At 51.7% G+C, this 14,349-nt stretch overlaps 1 protein-coding gene across 1 annotated transcript; it reads left to right on the forward strand.

Annotated features, from left to right (window-relative positions):
• Positions 1-6,146: 6,146 nt before the first annotated feature.
• On the forward strand, positions 6,147-14,289 carry GPR149 (G protein-coupled receptor 149). The gene is made up of 4 exons (XM_063166446.1): positions 6,147-7,115; positions 8,539-8,731; positions 9,316-9,689; positions 13,529-14,289. The coding sequence occupies exons 1-4, from the start codon at positions 6,192-6,194 to the stop codon at positions 14,075-14,077; spliced, it is 2,040 nt and encodes a 679-aa protein (XP_063022516.1). The 5' UTR covers positions 6,147-6,191; the 3' UTR covers positions 14,078-14,289.
• The last annotated feature ends 60 nt before the right edge of the window (positions 14,290-14,349 follow it).

Here is a 14,349-nt window from a genome sequence, read left to right on the forward strand (position 1 = left end):
CCCTCGTGGCAGTGCCCTCCTGTGCCCACGGCAGCTCTGCCTCTGGCTGTGCTCACCCCGAGTGCATCTGATCTGGAAACAGATCACAAAAAACCATCCATTATGGGAAAATGAGTGTGGAGGAGGTTAAGAAGGAGTAAAAATCTCCCCCTCTATTGTTCCTACCCTAATCCAAGCCCTCCTTGGCGTTGTGGTGATGTAGAGAGACTCCCTTGCCTGCTGCCATCCAGCATCCTTGAACAGCAAGGAAAGAAGGAAATATCCATGGAAATGGCTTCATTGTTTCCTATCCTTGATGTAAGGACAGTCATTTTATTGTTGAGCTTGGAGAGTGCAGTTTACAAAGGCAGGGTGGGTTTTCTCCTGGGAGCACAGTAAAGGAGTGAAGGATCTTTCTTTCAGTTTTTCTTAGCACGTTGTGGAAATTGGAATTTTCCTGCCATAGGTTTTGCTGGGCAGGGGGGTGCAGGGGAGCAGGGCTGGGCAGCAGCTCCTCCCTGCGTGCAGACCCTTGGAGGGCAGCTCTGGGGATGCCAGTGTCCCCCTGAGGTCGGGCTGAGGCAGCTGCTGGCCATAACCCCACAGGAGGGGTCCCTGCTCCTCCAGAGCAAAGCTCAGCTGCCAGCCCTCAGCCTGGAGGTCTGCTCATTGCACTGCTTGTGTTCCTGCTGCTCGTTCACCTGCAGCTTCTTCTGCAGCTTGCAGTCGTGCTGGGACAGCCCGTGCCATTCTCTGTGCCTTTGGGAAGCCACTGACCCCAGGCTTTTTTGGTTCTGGTATAATTTCCACTGCAATTTGGCTTAGTAAATTTGTTTTCCTTTTCTACTTCAGTGTCTTTTTTCTTACACATCTTCCTAACATTTATACAGACCAGTATTCATTGTCTGTTCATGACAGACATTTATACGATCAATTTATACATTTATACATTTATACAGACCAATTTATGCATATATACAGACCGATGTTCATTGTCTGCTCAGGGCAGACATCCATACGGACCAATTTATACATTTGCACAGGCCAATTTGTACATTTATACAGACCAGTGTTCATTTGCACCAAGTGCCCAAGGAACCCCACAGGGAGCTGCTGCCCTGCTCATCATTTGCTGTCTGATTGAAATGTTTTCAGTGGAGGATAGGCAGGCGTTTAGGATTGCTACTACATCTGTAAGTGGCCTTGGCAATGCTCAGGGATAAATGCATCCTGTGCTCAAGCAGTTCACAGTTACCATTGTCATGGTGACCTTTGCTGCTGTCCTCATTCAAATCTGGCAGGAGATAAAGGCTGGAACAGTTCTGAGAAGCAGAGGAGAGTGGAAAAAGCTCATTAATATTTCACTGAAGAGTGGTGAATGAAATCACACAGTCACTGCCATGAATTTCCTTAGCAGCAGACAAGATGGAGTGGGGGGATCCTGGCACTGGCAGATGTTTTCTTGTAGGAATAATTCCATTTGAACAGATTTGGGGGTTTTAGAGACGAGTCCTCATTGAACAGGGAGCTGTGCCAGACTTGACCAGCTCCCAGTTTTCCCTGTTGCTGAAGGTTAGAGATACCCAGTGAGTGATACCAGAACACTGCCTTAAGATCTTTGTTCAGTTTAATTGAAATTGAGGACTGAAGGGAGGCTGGGCATTGGCAAGGAAATGGGAAATTTACTGCCTCAAAACAGGAGAGCAGAGAGGACACTGTTAGGGGCTCAAGGACCAGTGATATCTTCACTGTGGAAAGGCTTCTGGCAGGTCTTTCAGAGGCACTGGTATATGAGACATTAAAATAATAACAGAATCTGATTCAGGAGCCAGCTCAATTCCAGAACTGTGCTATGGATGTCAGGCCCTGGTGGAGTGCTGGCACAGGAGTGAGTAATACAAAATCTGTAATACAAGCACTGGTAAAATGGACAGGAAAACAAAATTGCTGCACCTTTCCCTATGAAATAAATATCTTTTCTGTCCTCCAGGGCTTGTTTTCTGCCATTTGTGAGAAAGAAAGGCCCATTTTGCCATCTCATGCAGCTTGCTCCAAATGAGTTTCGATTTTCTCTAGACGAGGAAATTTTTTGCAGATCCTAACAACTTCAGGAATTCTAGCAGTAAAAGGTTTTGATGGAATTCTCTAATTTAGGCTCAGGGTCTAACAGTAACCTGTTTTTCCAGGCCCAATGCATCTGGAAGCATCTGGGCATGTAATTCTGGGAAAAAAGGGTTCCTGATTAAAATTAATGATTAAAAATAATGCCAGCACCCCAGCACCCCACCCCAGAAATAAAGCCGTCATTTTGGGCTTGGAATTAACACTTCATCTCTCAGGTTAGCAACTGTAAGCTAAAGAAAGTTGCATATTTGCATTCATTTTTACACGCATAGCAGTGAAGTTAAATTTAGTTTGTAAAAAAACCTCACGAAAATACAATGTGAGCATACAAATCAGGCTGTTTTGTGAGGCTCAGTAAACATAAAGGAAGCAGCATTTTAATCAAAATGAGGAATTGCATCCTAATCACCCCTGAGCACATGCATATTTCATAAGTACATGTTCTGCAGAGCAAAGGCTGTGTAAGGAAGGGGCTGCTGATGCTCAGCTCTCGTCTCTCAGCTCTCTGAGCCCTAGCCAGGCTGGCTCTGCACAAACCCAGCCTGATGGGAGCCCTGCCTGCTCGTGGCTGTGGGAAATGTTTGATAAAATAAAATCAACCAGAGCAGCAGCCGTGGTGTGGGGAGCGATGCTGGGAAGATGGAACAGGAAAGCCTTATAAATACGATTGCCTGGGAAAAGATTGTGAGAATATGGAGACTATAAGTGAGATTGAAATGAAAGCAAGCTTTGGGATCCCTTAGTTACTGAACAGCTGGAAAACAATGGTGTGGCTGGCTGAAGGTAATCCCCTTTTGATGGAACAACACCCTCTGCTTGCAGACAGGCCCAAGGCTCAGAGCAGACCCTACAGCCTGGCAGAAGGGGCCCAAAGAGGAGTTTTTAGGGTTTAAAATGTAACACAGGATGGGAATGTAGTGATTCTTATAGACTGTATGTAAATGCCATAGGATTTGTGTATTGTACTAGATTGGTTAGTGAGAATTAGAATATTCAACACAGACAATGATTTATTGTATTGGAACGGGAACCTCGCTCTCTTAGCTCTTGCCCCTCTTACTCTTTTACCTTTTTACTCTCTTATGCTTTGGCTCTCTTGCCTTTTTTGCTCTCTCACCCTCTCATCCTCTCTGCCCCTCTCTTCTCTCAGCCCTGCTCTGAGTTGTGGCTGCAGCTCCCAGCAGGGCCCTGTGCAATAAACCCCAAATCCCAGCAGGGCCCTGCGCCCAGGCCCTGTGCAATGAACCCCAAATCCCAGCAGGGCCCTGCACCCAGGCCCTTTGCAATAAACCCCAAATCCCAGCAGGGCCCTGCACCCAGGCCCTGTGCAATAAACCCCAAATCCCAGCAGGGCCCTGCACCCAGGCCCTGTGCAATAAACCCCAAATCCCAGCAGGGCCCTGCACCCAGGCCCTTTGCAATAAACCCCAAATCCCAGCAGGGCTCTGCACCCAGGCCCTGTGCAATAAACCCCAAATCCCAGCAGGGCCCTGCACCCAGGCCCTGTGCAATGAACCCCAAATCCCAGCAGGGCCCTGCACCCAGGCCCTGTGCAATAAATCACAAATTCCACGACCTGGCCTCAGAGATCTCCCATCTCTGTCCGTCCTGACCATGCTGCCCCCTGACACTGTGACAGAGCAGCACAGAGCTCTGTGCTGCCAGAGCTGCTCCCTGCCTGTGCCTGGGCAGGACAGAGCTCCAGGTCCCTCCCTGTCCCCAGGTGATGCTCCCAGGAGGGGCTGGGTGTCCCCAGGGATGGGGACTGGCTGTCCCAGGGATGGGGACACTGCTTTGCCAACAGTGACACTGATGGACACTCCACTCCCCTGTGAGCGCAGAGCCCAGCTTGTCATCAGCCCCAGGGAATAAGATAAACACATGAATTGAAAAGATTCAGTGTTTGAAAACACTCTGCCTCCTTTCCAAGCATGATTTCTTTGATCTTTCTCTGAAACCTTCGTCTCTGGGGCAGTGAGCCATGGTTTCCATCTAGGCTGGTGAAGGAAGGTGTTTGTGGCAGGGCTTTCCATGCTGACACACTCTGCCCAGCCTGGGCTGGCACCCAGCCTGGCTCCTGCAGTCTGTCACTATCTGAGTCAGAAACCTTACATCAGAGAGGCTGGAACCGTCCCTGCAGCTGAAAGGCTGTTTGCTGAGTGTGATTTTATCGTCTTTGGGACGTTTCCCCTCACAATCTCATTAAAGTATTCATGAGTTCTTTCTCTTGACTGGAATCATTAATAAATAGTTGATGTCAGAGGCATAGCTCTGCACTTCCTTTCTGGATGGATCTTTCTGTATTCCACATGTTCCCAGTCTGACACCTCCTAATCAGGGTGCAGAGCTCTGTATTGTATATATTATATTATACATAATATTCCACATGTTCCCAGTCTGACACCTCCTGATCAGGGTGCAGAGCTCTGTATTGTATATATTATATTATACATAATATTCCACATGTTCCGAATCTGACACCTCCTGATCAGGGTGCAGAGCTCTGCCTTGTCAGGTGTTCCTGCCCTGGGCATCCCTTCCTCAGACACATGTGGGACTCTGACCCTGCCAGGGCACTTCCCAAGGCACAGATTCCCAGGAATTACAGCTGGTGGGAGCCCTGGAGCCCAGGCTGAAGGTTCCCTATCAAATGCACGGTGTGGGTAAGAGCAGTGCCAACCAGCAGTGTTCTTACACATGTTCCTGGTTCTCCAGAGGCAGAATTTGGTTCCAGAGCTTTCAGTCTGTCATCAAAACTCAATTTGATCACACTCTTGGGGCTGAGTTTCCCAATCTGCTCCCTCTGCCTTCCTTGGAGCTGGGCGGGAGAGAAGGTGATGGGGAAGTAAAGATGGAGCAATGAGGGGCAGAGACAACCCACGGCTGAGCTCCTGGGAATGCACAGCAGGCATGAAAATTGCAGCTTTACACATGGCTCTTGCAGCCATTAATTTTATCATTATTGGAGAAGGTCCCACGTACACAGCTGATTTTCTGCTGCTTCCAGATGGGGTCACAGCTGGGTCACTCCAAGCATATGCCCTCTTCTATTTTATTCCCTCCCTTCAGAAAGGGAGAGCTGTTTCCTCAGCAGTTTGGATGCTACCTTTAACCCTCCCTGTGCAGTTTCCCACCGTGGTGTGCTGTTACAGACTGCACAGCATTGGCTTTTTCTCCAACATGCCACAGACATTTTGGAGCCTCCACAGCAGGAGCGGCTCCTGAGAAGTGTGGCATGGCTGGGTTTGCTCAGTGCCAGGTGTGACCTCACTGCCATCCTGGGCTGATAACCTTGGCAGTGACATCCCGGGCTGACATCCTGGGCTGCCATCCTGGTCTGATATCCCGGGCTGACACCCTGGGCTGATATCCTGGGCAGTGATATCCCGGGCTGCCATCCTGGGCTGCCACCCTGGGCTGATATCCCGGGCTGACATCCTGAGCTGATATCCTGGGCTGACACCCTGAGCTGATATCCCGGGCTGATATCCCGGGCTGCCATCCCGGGCTGCCATCAGCCGGCCGCGCTCGGCGGAGGTGTGGCTTGGCGGGGACACTGATGCTGCCGCTCATCCGGGAGGGGCCGGGCTGGCAGCGTCCCTGCTGCCGCTCCATCCTCCGGCACCGCTCCGCCTTGCCGGCTCCTCCCGCTCCATCCTGCCGGCGCCGCTCCATCCTGCCGGCTCCTCCCGCTCCATCCTGCGAGCACCGCTCCTCCCGCTGCTCCCGCAGCCTCTCCCGACGCTGCTCCGGCTGCCCCAGCCCGGGTACGGCTGCCCCTGCATCCGGCACGGGGAGCGGCATGCGGACACCCGAGCAGCCCCAGTTCATCTGACAGCACCGGAACGATCTTGAAGAATTCTATTTCTTTCTTTTCAGCACCTTTGCTGCTTCATTGTTGCCTGGCTTTTTGACAGCATGAGTTCTGCTCATTTGGGGTGCTGCGTCCCGAATATTTCTTCATCAGATGCCACAGAAGAGAGTCTAGGAAAACAAAGAAACTTGCGATGTGGAGCTGACAGTTCTGGTTTCAGCCGGTGAAAACTTGCAGAATCAGTGAGAAGGCAAAGGAAAACACGCCCAGGACAATGTCGGTGACTCCTGGTAATTTGTCACTCAATGGGACGAGCTTCTTGACGGAGCATCACAGCATTCTGGACAAGCCCAGTGAGCAGAGAACTTGGAATGTCTTTCTGTTCTGCTTGACTCTTGCCATTGCACTCCCAGCCCTTCTGGGCAGCATTTATTCACTGGTTTCCCTGCTGAAGCTGCAGACCAAAAGCACGGTTTCGTGGATTGTGACCTCTGTGGCAGCAGATGATCTGATCAGCATCGTGCCAGTGATTATTTTCATGCTCATGCAGTGGTCAAGTGAAGTCCTCCCCCAGCCTCTGTGCACCACCTCCGCCTTTTTGTATTTATTCCAGGGCATTTCTAGCAACCTGAAAGGGTCTCTTATAGTTTCCTACAACTTCTACACCCTCAGCACGCCGGGGACACTGAGCTGCAGCTCCTCCGGGCGCCGTGTGAGTGTGGCATGGGCCATCCTCGCCATCTGGACCGTCAGCCTGCTGCTGTGCGCTTTGCCTCTCTGTGGCTGGGGCAGGTACATCCCCACGTCCTGGGGCTGCTTTGGGGACTGCGGCAGCTCCCACACCGTGTTGGTGCTGGCTGTGTACTCGCTGTGCCTCTCCCTGCTGGCAGCGCTGGCCGTGCCCCTCTCGCTGCAGCTGCTGTGCTCAGGTGAGCCCCAGGCGCTGCACACCGGGCACCCGCGGGGCTCTGCGGGCTGCAGCTGCCCCGGCACTCCCTGGGGCTGCGGGGCCCCTCGGCTGCCGCTGCTGGGCCCTGGGCACGGAGCCCGGGAGCCTTTCCCAGCCTCGGAGGTGGTGTTTGGGAAGGGTCTGGCTGAGAGCGGCGCCCAGAGCAGGAGCTCCACCGTGGGCTTGGCCCAGAAACGATTCTCGCTGATCCTGGCACTGACCAAAGTCCTTCTCTGGCTGCCAATGATGGTAAATTCTCCGATGGCTTCACTTTGCAATGCTCACTTACATTTCAGTGGGACGTCACCTGTGGGCCATGGATTGAAACATGAACGGTGGCCGGTGCAGCTGTTCCTCGTAGGGTAGCTGAGCCAGCAGAGGTGCTCTCCAGCAGGTCTGTGTCACTGCATGAGTTCCACTGGTGCCAGAGGGTTTGGCAGAGCCCGGTTCATGGCTCTGACACTCTCCCATCACACCATTCATGTCACAGGAACACCAGGGCAGTAAGGTGCCCCTTGGGTACTGCCAGCTGTGGGACAGGGCTTGCTCAGCATTCTGGGGCTGGGAATTGAGCTAAGAGCCCCTCTGTCCTGTCCTCTGAGACACATCCTTTGGGTTAAAAAGAGGAGTTTGGTATTAAAATGCAGTTTGGTGGCACCTTTGCAAACCCTGTAGTGCTGGGACAGGAGGGAGTGCTGCTGTGGGCATTGTGTGAGTTTGGGAACGGGAACCTGAGAAAGGGATCTGCTGGGAACAGGGGGAATATGGGGAAAGGGATCTGCTGGGAACAGGGAACGTGGGGAAAGGAATCTGCTGGGAATGTGGGGAAAGGGATCTGCTGGGAACAGGGGGAATATGGGGAAAGAGATCTGCTGGGAACAGGGAACGTGGGGAAAGGAATCTGCTGGGAACAGGGAATGTGGGGAAAGGGATCTGCTGGGAACGGGGAACGTGGGGAAAGGGATCTGCTGGGAACAGGGGGAAAGGGATCTGCTGGGAACAGGGGGAATATGGGGAAAGGGATCTGCTGGGAACAGGGAATGTGGGGAAAGAGATCTGCTGGAAATGTGGGGAAAGGGATCTGCTGGGAATGGAGAACGTGGGGAAAGGGATCTGATGGGAACGGAGAACGTGGGGAAAGGGATCTGCTGGGAACAGGGAATGTGGGGAAAGGGATCTGCTGGGAACGGGGAACGTGGGGAAAGGGATCTGCTGGGAACAGGGGGAAAGGGATCTGCTGGGAATGGGGAATATGGGGAAAGGGATCTGCTGGGAACAGGGAATGTGGGGAAAGGGATCTGCTGGGAATGGGGAATATGGGGAAAGGGATCTGCTGGGAACGGGGAACGTGGGACACTTACCCCTGCCCCTGGCTGTGTGAGGCTGGGGCTCCTCGGTGCCACATGGGACTGGCTGGCACTGGCAGCTGCTCAATGGTGCTCAGCAGATATATTTAGCTTCAGCGAGGGTTTTTCTGAGAAATACAGCATCAGAGGAGAGCAGTCAGTGTGTTTCCTCCACTGTCTGTTGGAGCCACAAGTGTCCTCAGCCAACACCAATGACAATCTGTGTCCTACAGTGGTGTCATATCCACAGCGAGATGTTCTCCTTGTTCCTGGAAGCATCTCCTGTGCCCAAAGTGATTTACCTTTCAAAATGCTCTGCCTTTCAGATACACATGGCTGTCCAGTACATCACTGGGCTGCAGAGCCTCTCTTTTGAGGCCCTGAGCTTCCTGCTGACGGTGCTGGCTGCTGCAGTCACCCCGGTGTTTGTGCTGTCCCAGCACTGGCTCCACCTGCCCTGCGGCTGCATCATCAACTGCAGGAGCAGCTCCCATGCAGTGCCCTCGCCAGGGGCCAAAAGTAAGTGTGCAAGGGTTGTTGGTGTGACAGAGCTTGCACACCTGCCCTGGTAACCTTCCTGGCATCTGCTAGAGCCCTGTTTTTCCTTGGGCTTTGTGCAAAAATAGCTGGAGGATCAGAGGGGGTCAGGTGGAAGAGGCTCACAGGGATCATCTGGTCTCAACTGCAAATGTTAAGGGCTAAATATTTCTGAGGATGTGGGACTTGTTTCCCATTCTCTGAAGTGAAAATCCTCTACCATCAGTGGACAAATTCCTGACTTTCCCTGCTTGTTCAGGGAGAAAGAACTCCTGAATCTTAGAGAAAAGCCATCCCCAGTGCATGGCTTTAAACACACCATCCAGGTGCAGAATGGCTTGTGCTGCCCCTGCTGCCCTTGGGGCCACTTTCCCAGAGAGAACGACTGCAGTTCATCTAGAAGGCAGCTCCTTCTCACAAGTCTTTCTTCTCAACAATTCATTTTTGTAATGGAGGGAAAATTGCCTGTTTATTCCATGTTTTAACATGTCATTTGCATTATGTTTGCAATTTCATTTTTCTTTTTGGTCCCAACTCCTAACACACTTCCTTTCTTTCCTGCCTAGGCAAGCACGGCGGTTTTGAGTTCAACCTGTCGTTCCAGCAGGGCTGTGGCATCTACAGAATATCCCTGGAGAGCCCTCCCCATGCCAGCAGGGATGGCAAACCCTCGTCCTACCCCAGCCTGGTGGGCTCTGCCTGTGGGGAGCCGGGCAGAGGCAGGGACAGCCTGGGACACACAGGGACAGGGGCACTGGGACACGGCCCCCGGGGCACCAGGGCTGGCACAGGGCCCTGCCAGGACCGGGACCAGCAGGGCACCAGCCCTGGCCCGCTCCCTGAAGGACCAGAGTGGAGGCTGTGCCACCAGGAGAGCCCCACGCCCGAGCTCTCGGACTGGGAGTGGTGCCGGAGCAGATCCGAGAGGAACCCTCGGCAGGTAAAGGAGCAATTTTGTTCTTTGCTGATAATAAGGGTTTCCTTATGAAATAGGAATGATTTTTACTGACAGTGATACTTCTATTAATCCCATTTTTTAGTAAAACTCATACATGGCACTGAATAATGTTTACTCACCACAGACCTATTTGCAGACGTTGATCCTGTGATAATTTCTCACTTGTCTTCTTAATCATGGGGTTTTCTTCTTTTGTGTGCACCTGCATGATTTGTGTATGGTAAGAAGTAAGCATGAATTATGTTACTTTATCTAAGTGAATAGGAAGTTTCTCTCCAAAAGATGGCATTTTCCAGAGAATTCCACCGTGGAATTCAGTGGCCATTGGGCATTGCTGCAGGTGGGAGTGGGGTAAGAGCCCAGGTGAAGTCTGTCAGACAGGAGCTCTGGAAGGCTTCATTAGGAAGGGCTCTCTGGAAGTCACCTAATCCAAGCAGGGTGATTTCAGAGCCAGATCAGCTCGTGCTCAACCTCTGCACATACACAGGAGATGCATAAGGTGTGTTTTGTATTCAAATATGGGCTTCTCTCTCCGTCTGAGAAACACAAGTTTATCATCTGAGTCACAGTAGGAATTTGGCTGATATTTCAAATGGGACTGATCATCCCTTTCATAAAAACACCACCGCTCACTCTGTTGCAGTGTGCAGAGAAGAATTCCTGTGTTTGGGGGCAAAAGGGAGTGGTGACTCAGCCTGGTTTTAATCTGCCAGTCCTTGCCAAGGCCTCGTGTGCCATGTTCAGCTTGGTTAATGAAATCACTGTGTCAGGTTCATAGCTCCTTGTAGGAGTTTCCAGATGATTTAAAACAAAAATTATAAAATTCCTTTCCCCGTGTGCCCTGGTGCCAGTTCAGCGGCAGCCGTGGCACTGCAGCAGGTGTGAGCAGCTTTGTGAGCAGCTGGCAGTGACTGCCTGGGGTGCTTTATGTGCCCTGGGGCCTTGTGTGGCACTTGGGGACACGCTCTTCCCTTCCTGCATTACAAAGAGTCACAGCTCATGCACTTCTGACACCTTGCCAGGTACAGCCCACTGCCAGGCACTGGAGCTGCCGTGGGGTGAGAGCTCCAGGTTTGCAGTCACAATGGTTCTGACATTCAGCAGGAGCTGCCAGAGCTTCACAGCTGACATTTGCTTTGCAGCTGGGAAAGGGCAGGGCCTGAAACCCCTGCGAGCTCTGTAAAAATAACTTCAATGATTGTTCAGGTTTATGCTGGATGAAAGATCAATTTGGGCCACACATTGATAAGCTGAAAACCATCTCCTTTATTCATCATGTCTGGAAGTCCCAAAGTCTAAGAGAAGTCACTCTGCTCTCGTCACTCTGCATTTCCTACATGTGTTAAACAGGGAGACTCCCCCAGCATTGATTGGCCTCATCCTTCTGCAGGAAATACAGGGGCTCCTCTGAGAGCCCATAAATACAGGGGCTCTTCTGAGAGCCCATAAATACAGGGGCTCTTCTGAGAGCCCATAAATACAGGGGTTCTTGGTGGAGGGCTGCTGATTTTCTCATCAGGAGGAGGAGCTGTAAGAGCTGGCAGCAGGAGGGGATCAGCCATCCCCACGGATGTGGGACCAGCCAGTCTGATGGGGTTTGGTGTTTGAAGAGCAGGTGCCAGACAGGACCCAGGATGGCTTTGGCTCCCTCTGGAAGCTGTGGGCCTGGAGAGTGGCACCTCCTTGAGGTGGCAGCAATGACTGTGGAGCTGGTTGGCTCTTCTTTGTCTGTTCTGTGAGTAAAGAGCTGCTCCATCAAAGTGTTTTCTCTGGAATAAAAGTGGCATGAGAGAATGAGGCAGCAGGGTCTAAATTGAATATATGATAGGATGGCTGTAACGGAGAGGGAGAGAGAAAATTGTACTTGTCATTTCCAGCTCCTGCTCGGCTGCAGTTTTGAAAAATACCTTTAACATCTCATAAAATACCCGTGTATCTCCCTTCCTAAAGAGATTGAGTGTAAATATGTCTTGTCTTATTTTGTCTGTGCTTCAGTGTCCTCAGGCAACAAAAATTTCCCAGGCTGGCAGTTTGTTCCAGGCTTGCTGATTATTTTTCTCTACCTCATCTGTGGATTGCCTCGAGGAAACTCTTTGGAGAGGCTGCACAGGACCCATTTATGTGCCCTGCAAGGAAGGAGAGGGGGAGGCTGTGCAGGTGACCTCACTGAGGAGGAGCAGTGCAGGCAGGAGTGTTTAACATGAGAAGTACACAGCTTCTCCCTGGCTGCAGGAGGGTTGTGAGCATTCCCTGGAACACCAGGCACAGCACAGGAGTGTTTAACATGAGAAATACACAGCATCTCCCTGGCTGCCTCACCTGTGCTTCACCTGTGCCTCACTGGGACACTGCTGACACACCTGTGCTGCACCTGTGCCTCACTGGGACACTGCTTCACAGGGTGTACCAGCAGAGTCTGGTTTGCTGTGGATTCCTATTTACTGCCATGGATGTGTCTCGAGAAGCAAGAATGGGTAATTAATAATGGGATCAAGGACAAGATAAAGGTCACTTTCTGTTCTCATTAATAATAATTTATACTGAAAGTAATTCCAGTAATAATCAGTGCTCCTCGGCTGTACCTAAACCCAGGATAAATGCATTTATCCCTCCCTTGGGCCCCATAACCACGGGTTTAGTCCCAGCACTTTATCCACAGTGCTCCCCAGGGCACAGCATTGTGGTTTGCCCTGATAAATGGATTCTGTACTTTAGAAACAGGTAAAGGTGTCTGGAATCGAACATTTCCACGGAGCTGTTCAAGTGGGAAATGACAGCATTCAGTGAGTGTCTCCCTGGTTACTGACTGGGCAGTGACAGAGGAGCCTTGATGGATCTTTTTCACTTTAACAGCAAATACTGAGAAAGCCTGAGAAGACTTTCAGAAAGAGGCACTTTCAGAAAGCGATTGGCAACGTCTCATTCTCCAGACCTGGAGTGCTCATTCCAGCAAGTGGAGATTGCTCATTCTCCCTCCAGGTGCCTCACGCTCAGTCTGGCAAATCCAAGAGTTTGATTAAGCCAGACATAACCATGCACTGAAGGAATCAGCTTTTATTTAAACTCTGGTTGTCATATTCTGTAGATTTCACAGTCAGTCACAGGCACTTGGGACTTCATACAGTAAGGTGTACAATACCACAAAAAACTTTTCACTGCTCTTTCAAGTCATAATACCAAGTGTGTAAAATTCTGCAAGGAGCAGTGAGAGGAGTTAACAAGGGAGCAGAGTGGCTGATTGGTGCTGATTTTGAGCAATGCTAGCACAGTGGACGATTGGTGCCGGATTTTGGGCAATCTCAGCACAGTGGCTGATTTTGCTGGGTTTTGGGCAGTCTCAGCACAGTGGCCGATCAGTGCTGGATTTTAAGCAATCTCAGCACAGTGGCTGATTTTTGCCGGATTTTGGGCAGTCTCAGCACAGTGGCTGTTTGGTGCTGATTTTGGGCAGTCTCAGCACAGTAACTGATTTTGCTGGATTTTGGGCAGTCTCAGCACAGTGGCCGATCAGTGCTGGATTTTGGGCAGTCTCAGCACAGTGGCTGATTTTTGCCGGATTTTGGGCAATCAGCACAGTGGCTGATTTTTGCCGGATTTTGGGCAATCAGCACAGTGGCTGATTTTTGCCGGATTTTGGGCAGTCTCAGCACAGTGGCTGATTTTTGCCGGATTTTGGGCAGTCTCAGCACAGTGGCTGATTTTGCCGGATTTTGGGCAATCAGCACAGTGGCTGATTTTTGCCGGATTTTGGGCAATCTCAGCGCAGTGATTTTGTGCTGATTTTGGGCAATCTCATCACTAACCATGTTGTTTCCCCGCAGCGCACGGGCGGAGCCCTGGCCGTGCCCCTCTGTGCCTTCCAGGGCACCGTGTCCCTGCAGGCTCCCGGCGGCAAAACGCTCTCGCTGTCCACGTACGAGGTGAGCTCGGAGGGGCAGAAGATCGCGCCCGCGGCCAAGAGGATCGAGGTGTACCGCTCCAAGAGCGTCGGGCACGAGCCCAGCCCGGGCGAGCCCGGCTTCGCGGACACGAGCGTGAAGATTCACCTGGAGGTGCTGGAGATCTGCGACGCCCCCGAGGCGCTGGACACCGTGTCCATCGTCAGCAGCATCAGCCAGTCCTCGGCGCACGCCCGCTCGCCCTCGCTGCGCTACTCCCGCAAGGAGAACCGGTTCGTGAGCTGCGAGCTGGGCGAAAGCGCCTCCTACTCGCTGCTGGTGCCGTCCAACAGCGACTTCAGCATCTCCATCCCCGACACCGTGGAGGCGCACCGCCGCAACAGCCAGCAGCAGGGCTCGGCCCGGGCGGGGCACCAGGAGGAGATACAGCTGCTGAACAGAGCCTACCGAGAGCGGGAGGGCAGCAGCTAAAACTGGGTTCAATCTACACGCCCCGGCTGCTCTGACAGGCAGTGCTGCTGTCCGTCACTTACCCCCGCAAATACAGTATCTGCTGGTTTTGTCCTATCATGCAAATTTTGTTTAGGTGCGCTGTTGAATCAATTCGAACTCTTAATGCTGTATCAAGGGGATAACAAATACTCAAGTGCTTTACAGCTTTCCACGGTGGATTTTAAGTTATTTATTTATATACCTATTTATTTGAGGCACGCGTGTGTCTAAATGGAATCCTAAATAAAATC

This window comes from Melospiza melodia, chromosome 12 (assembly GCF_035770615.1).
Source record: "Melospiza melodia melodia isolate bMelMel2 chromosome 12, bMelMel2.pri, whole genome shotgun sequence".
Classification (NCBI taxonomy): Eukaryota; Metazoa; Chordata; class Aves; order Passeriformes; family Passerellidae; genus Melospiza; species Melospiza melodia.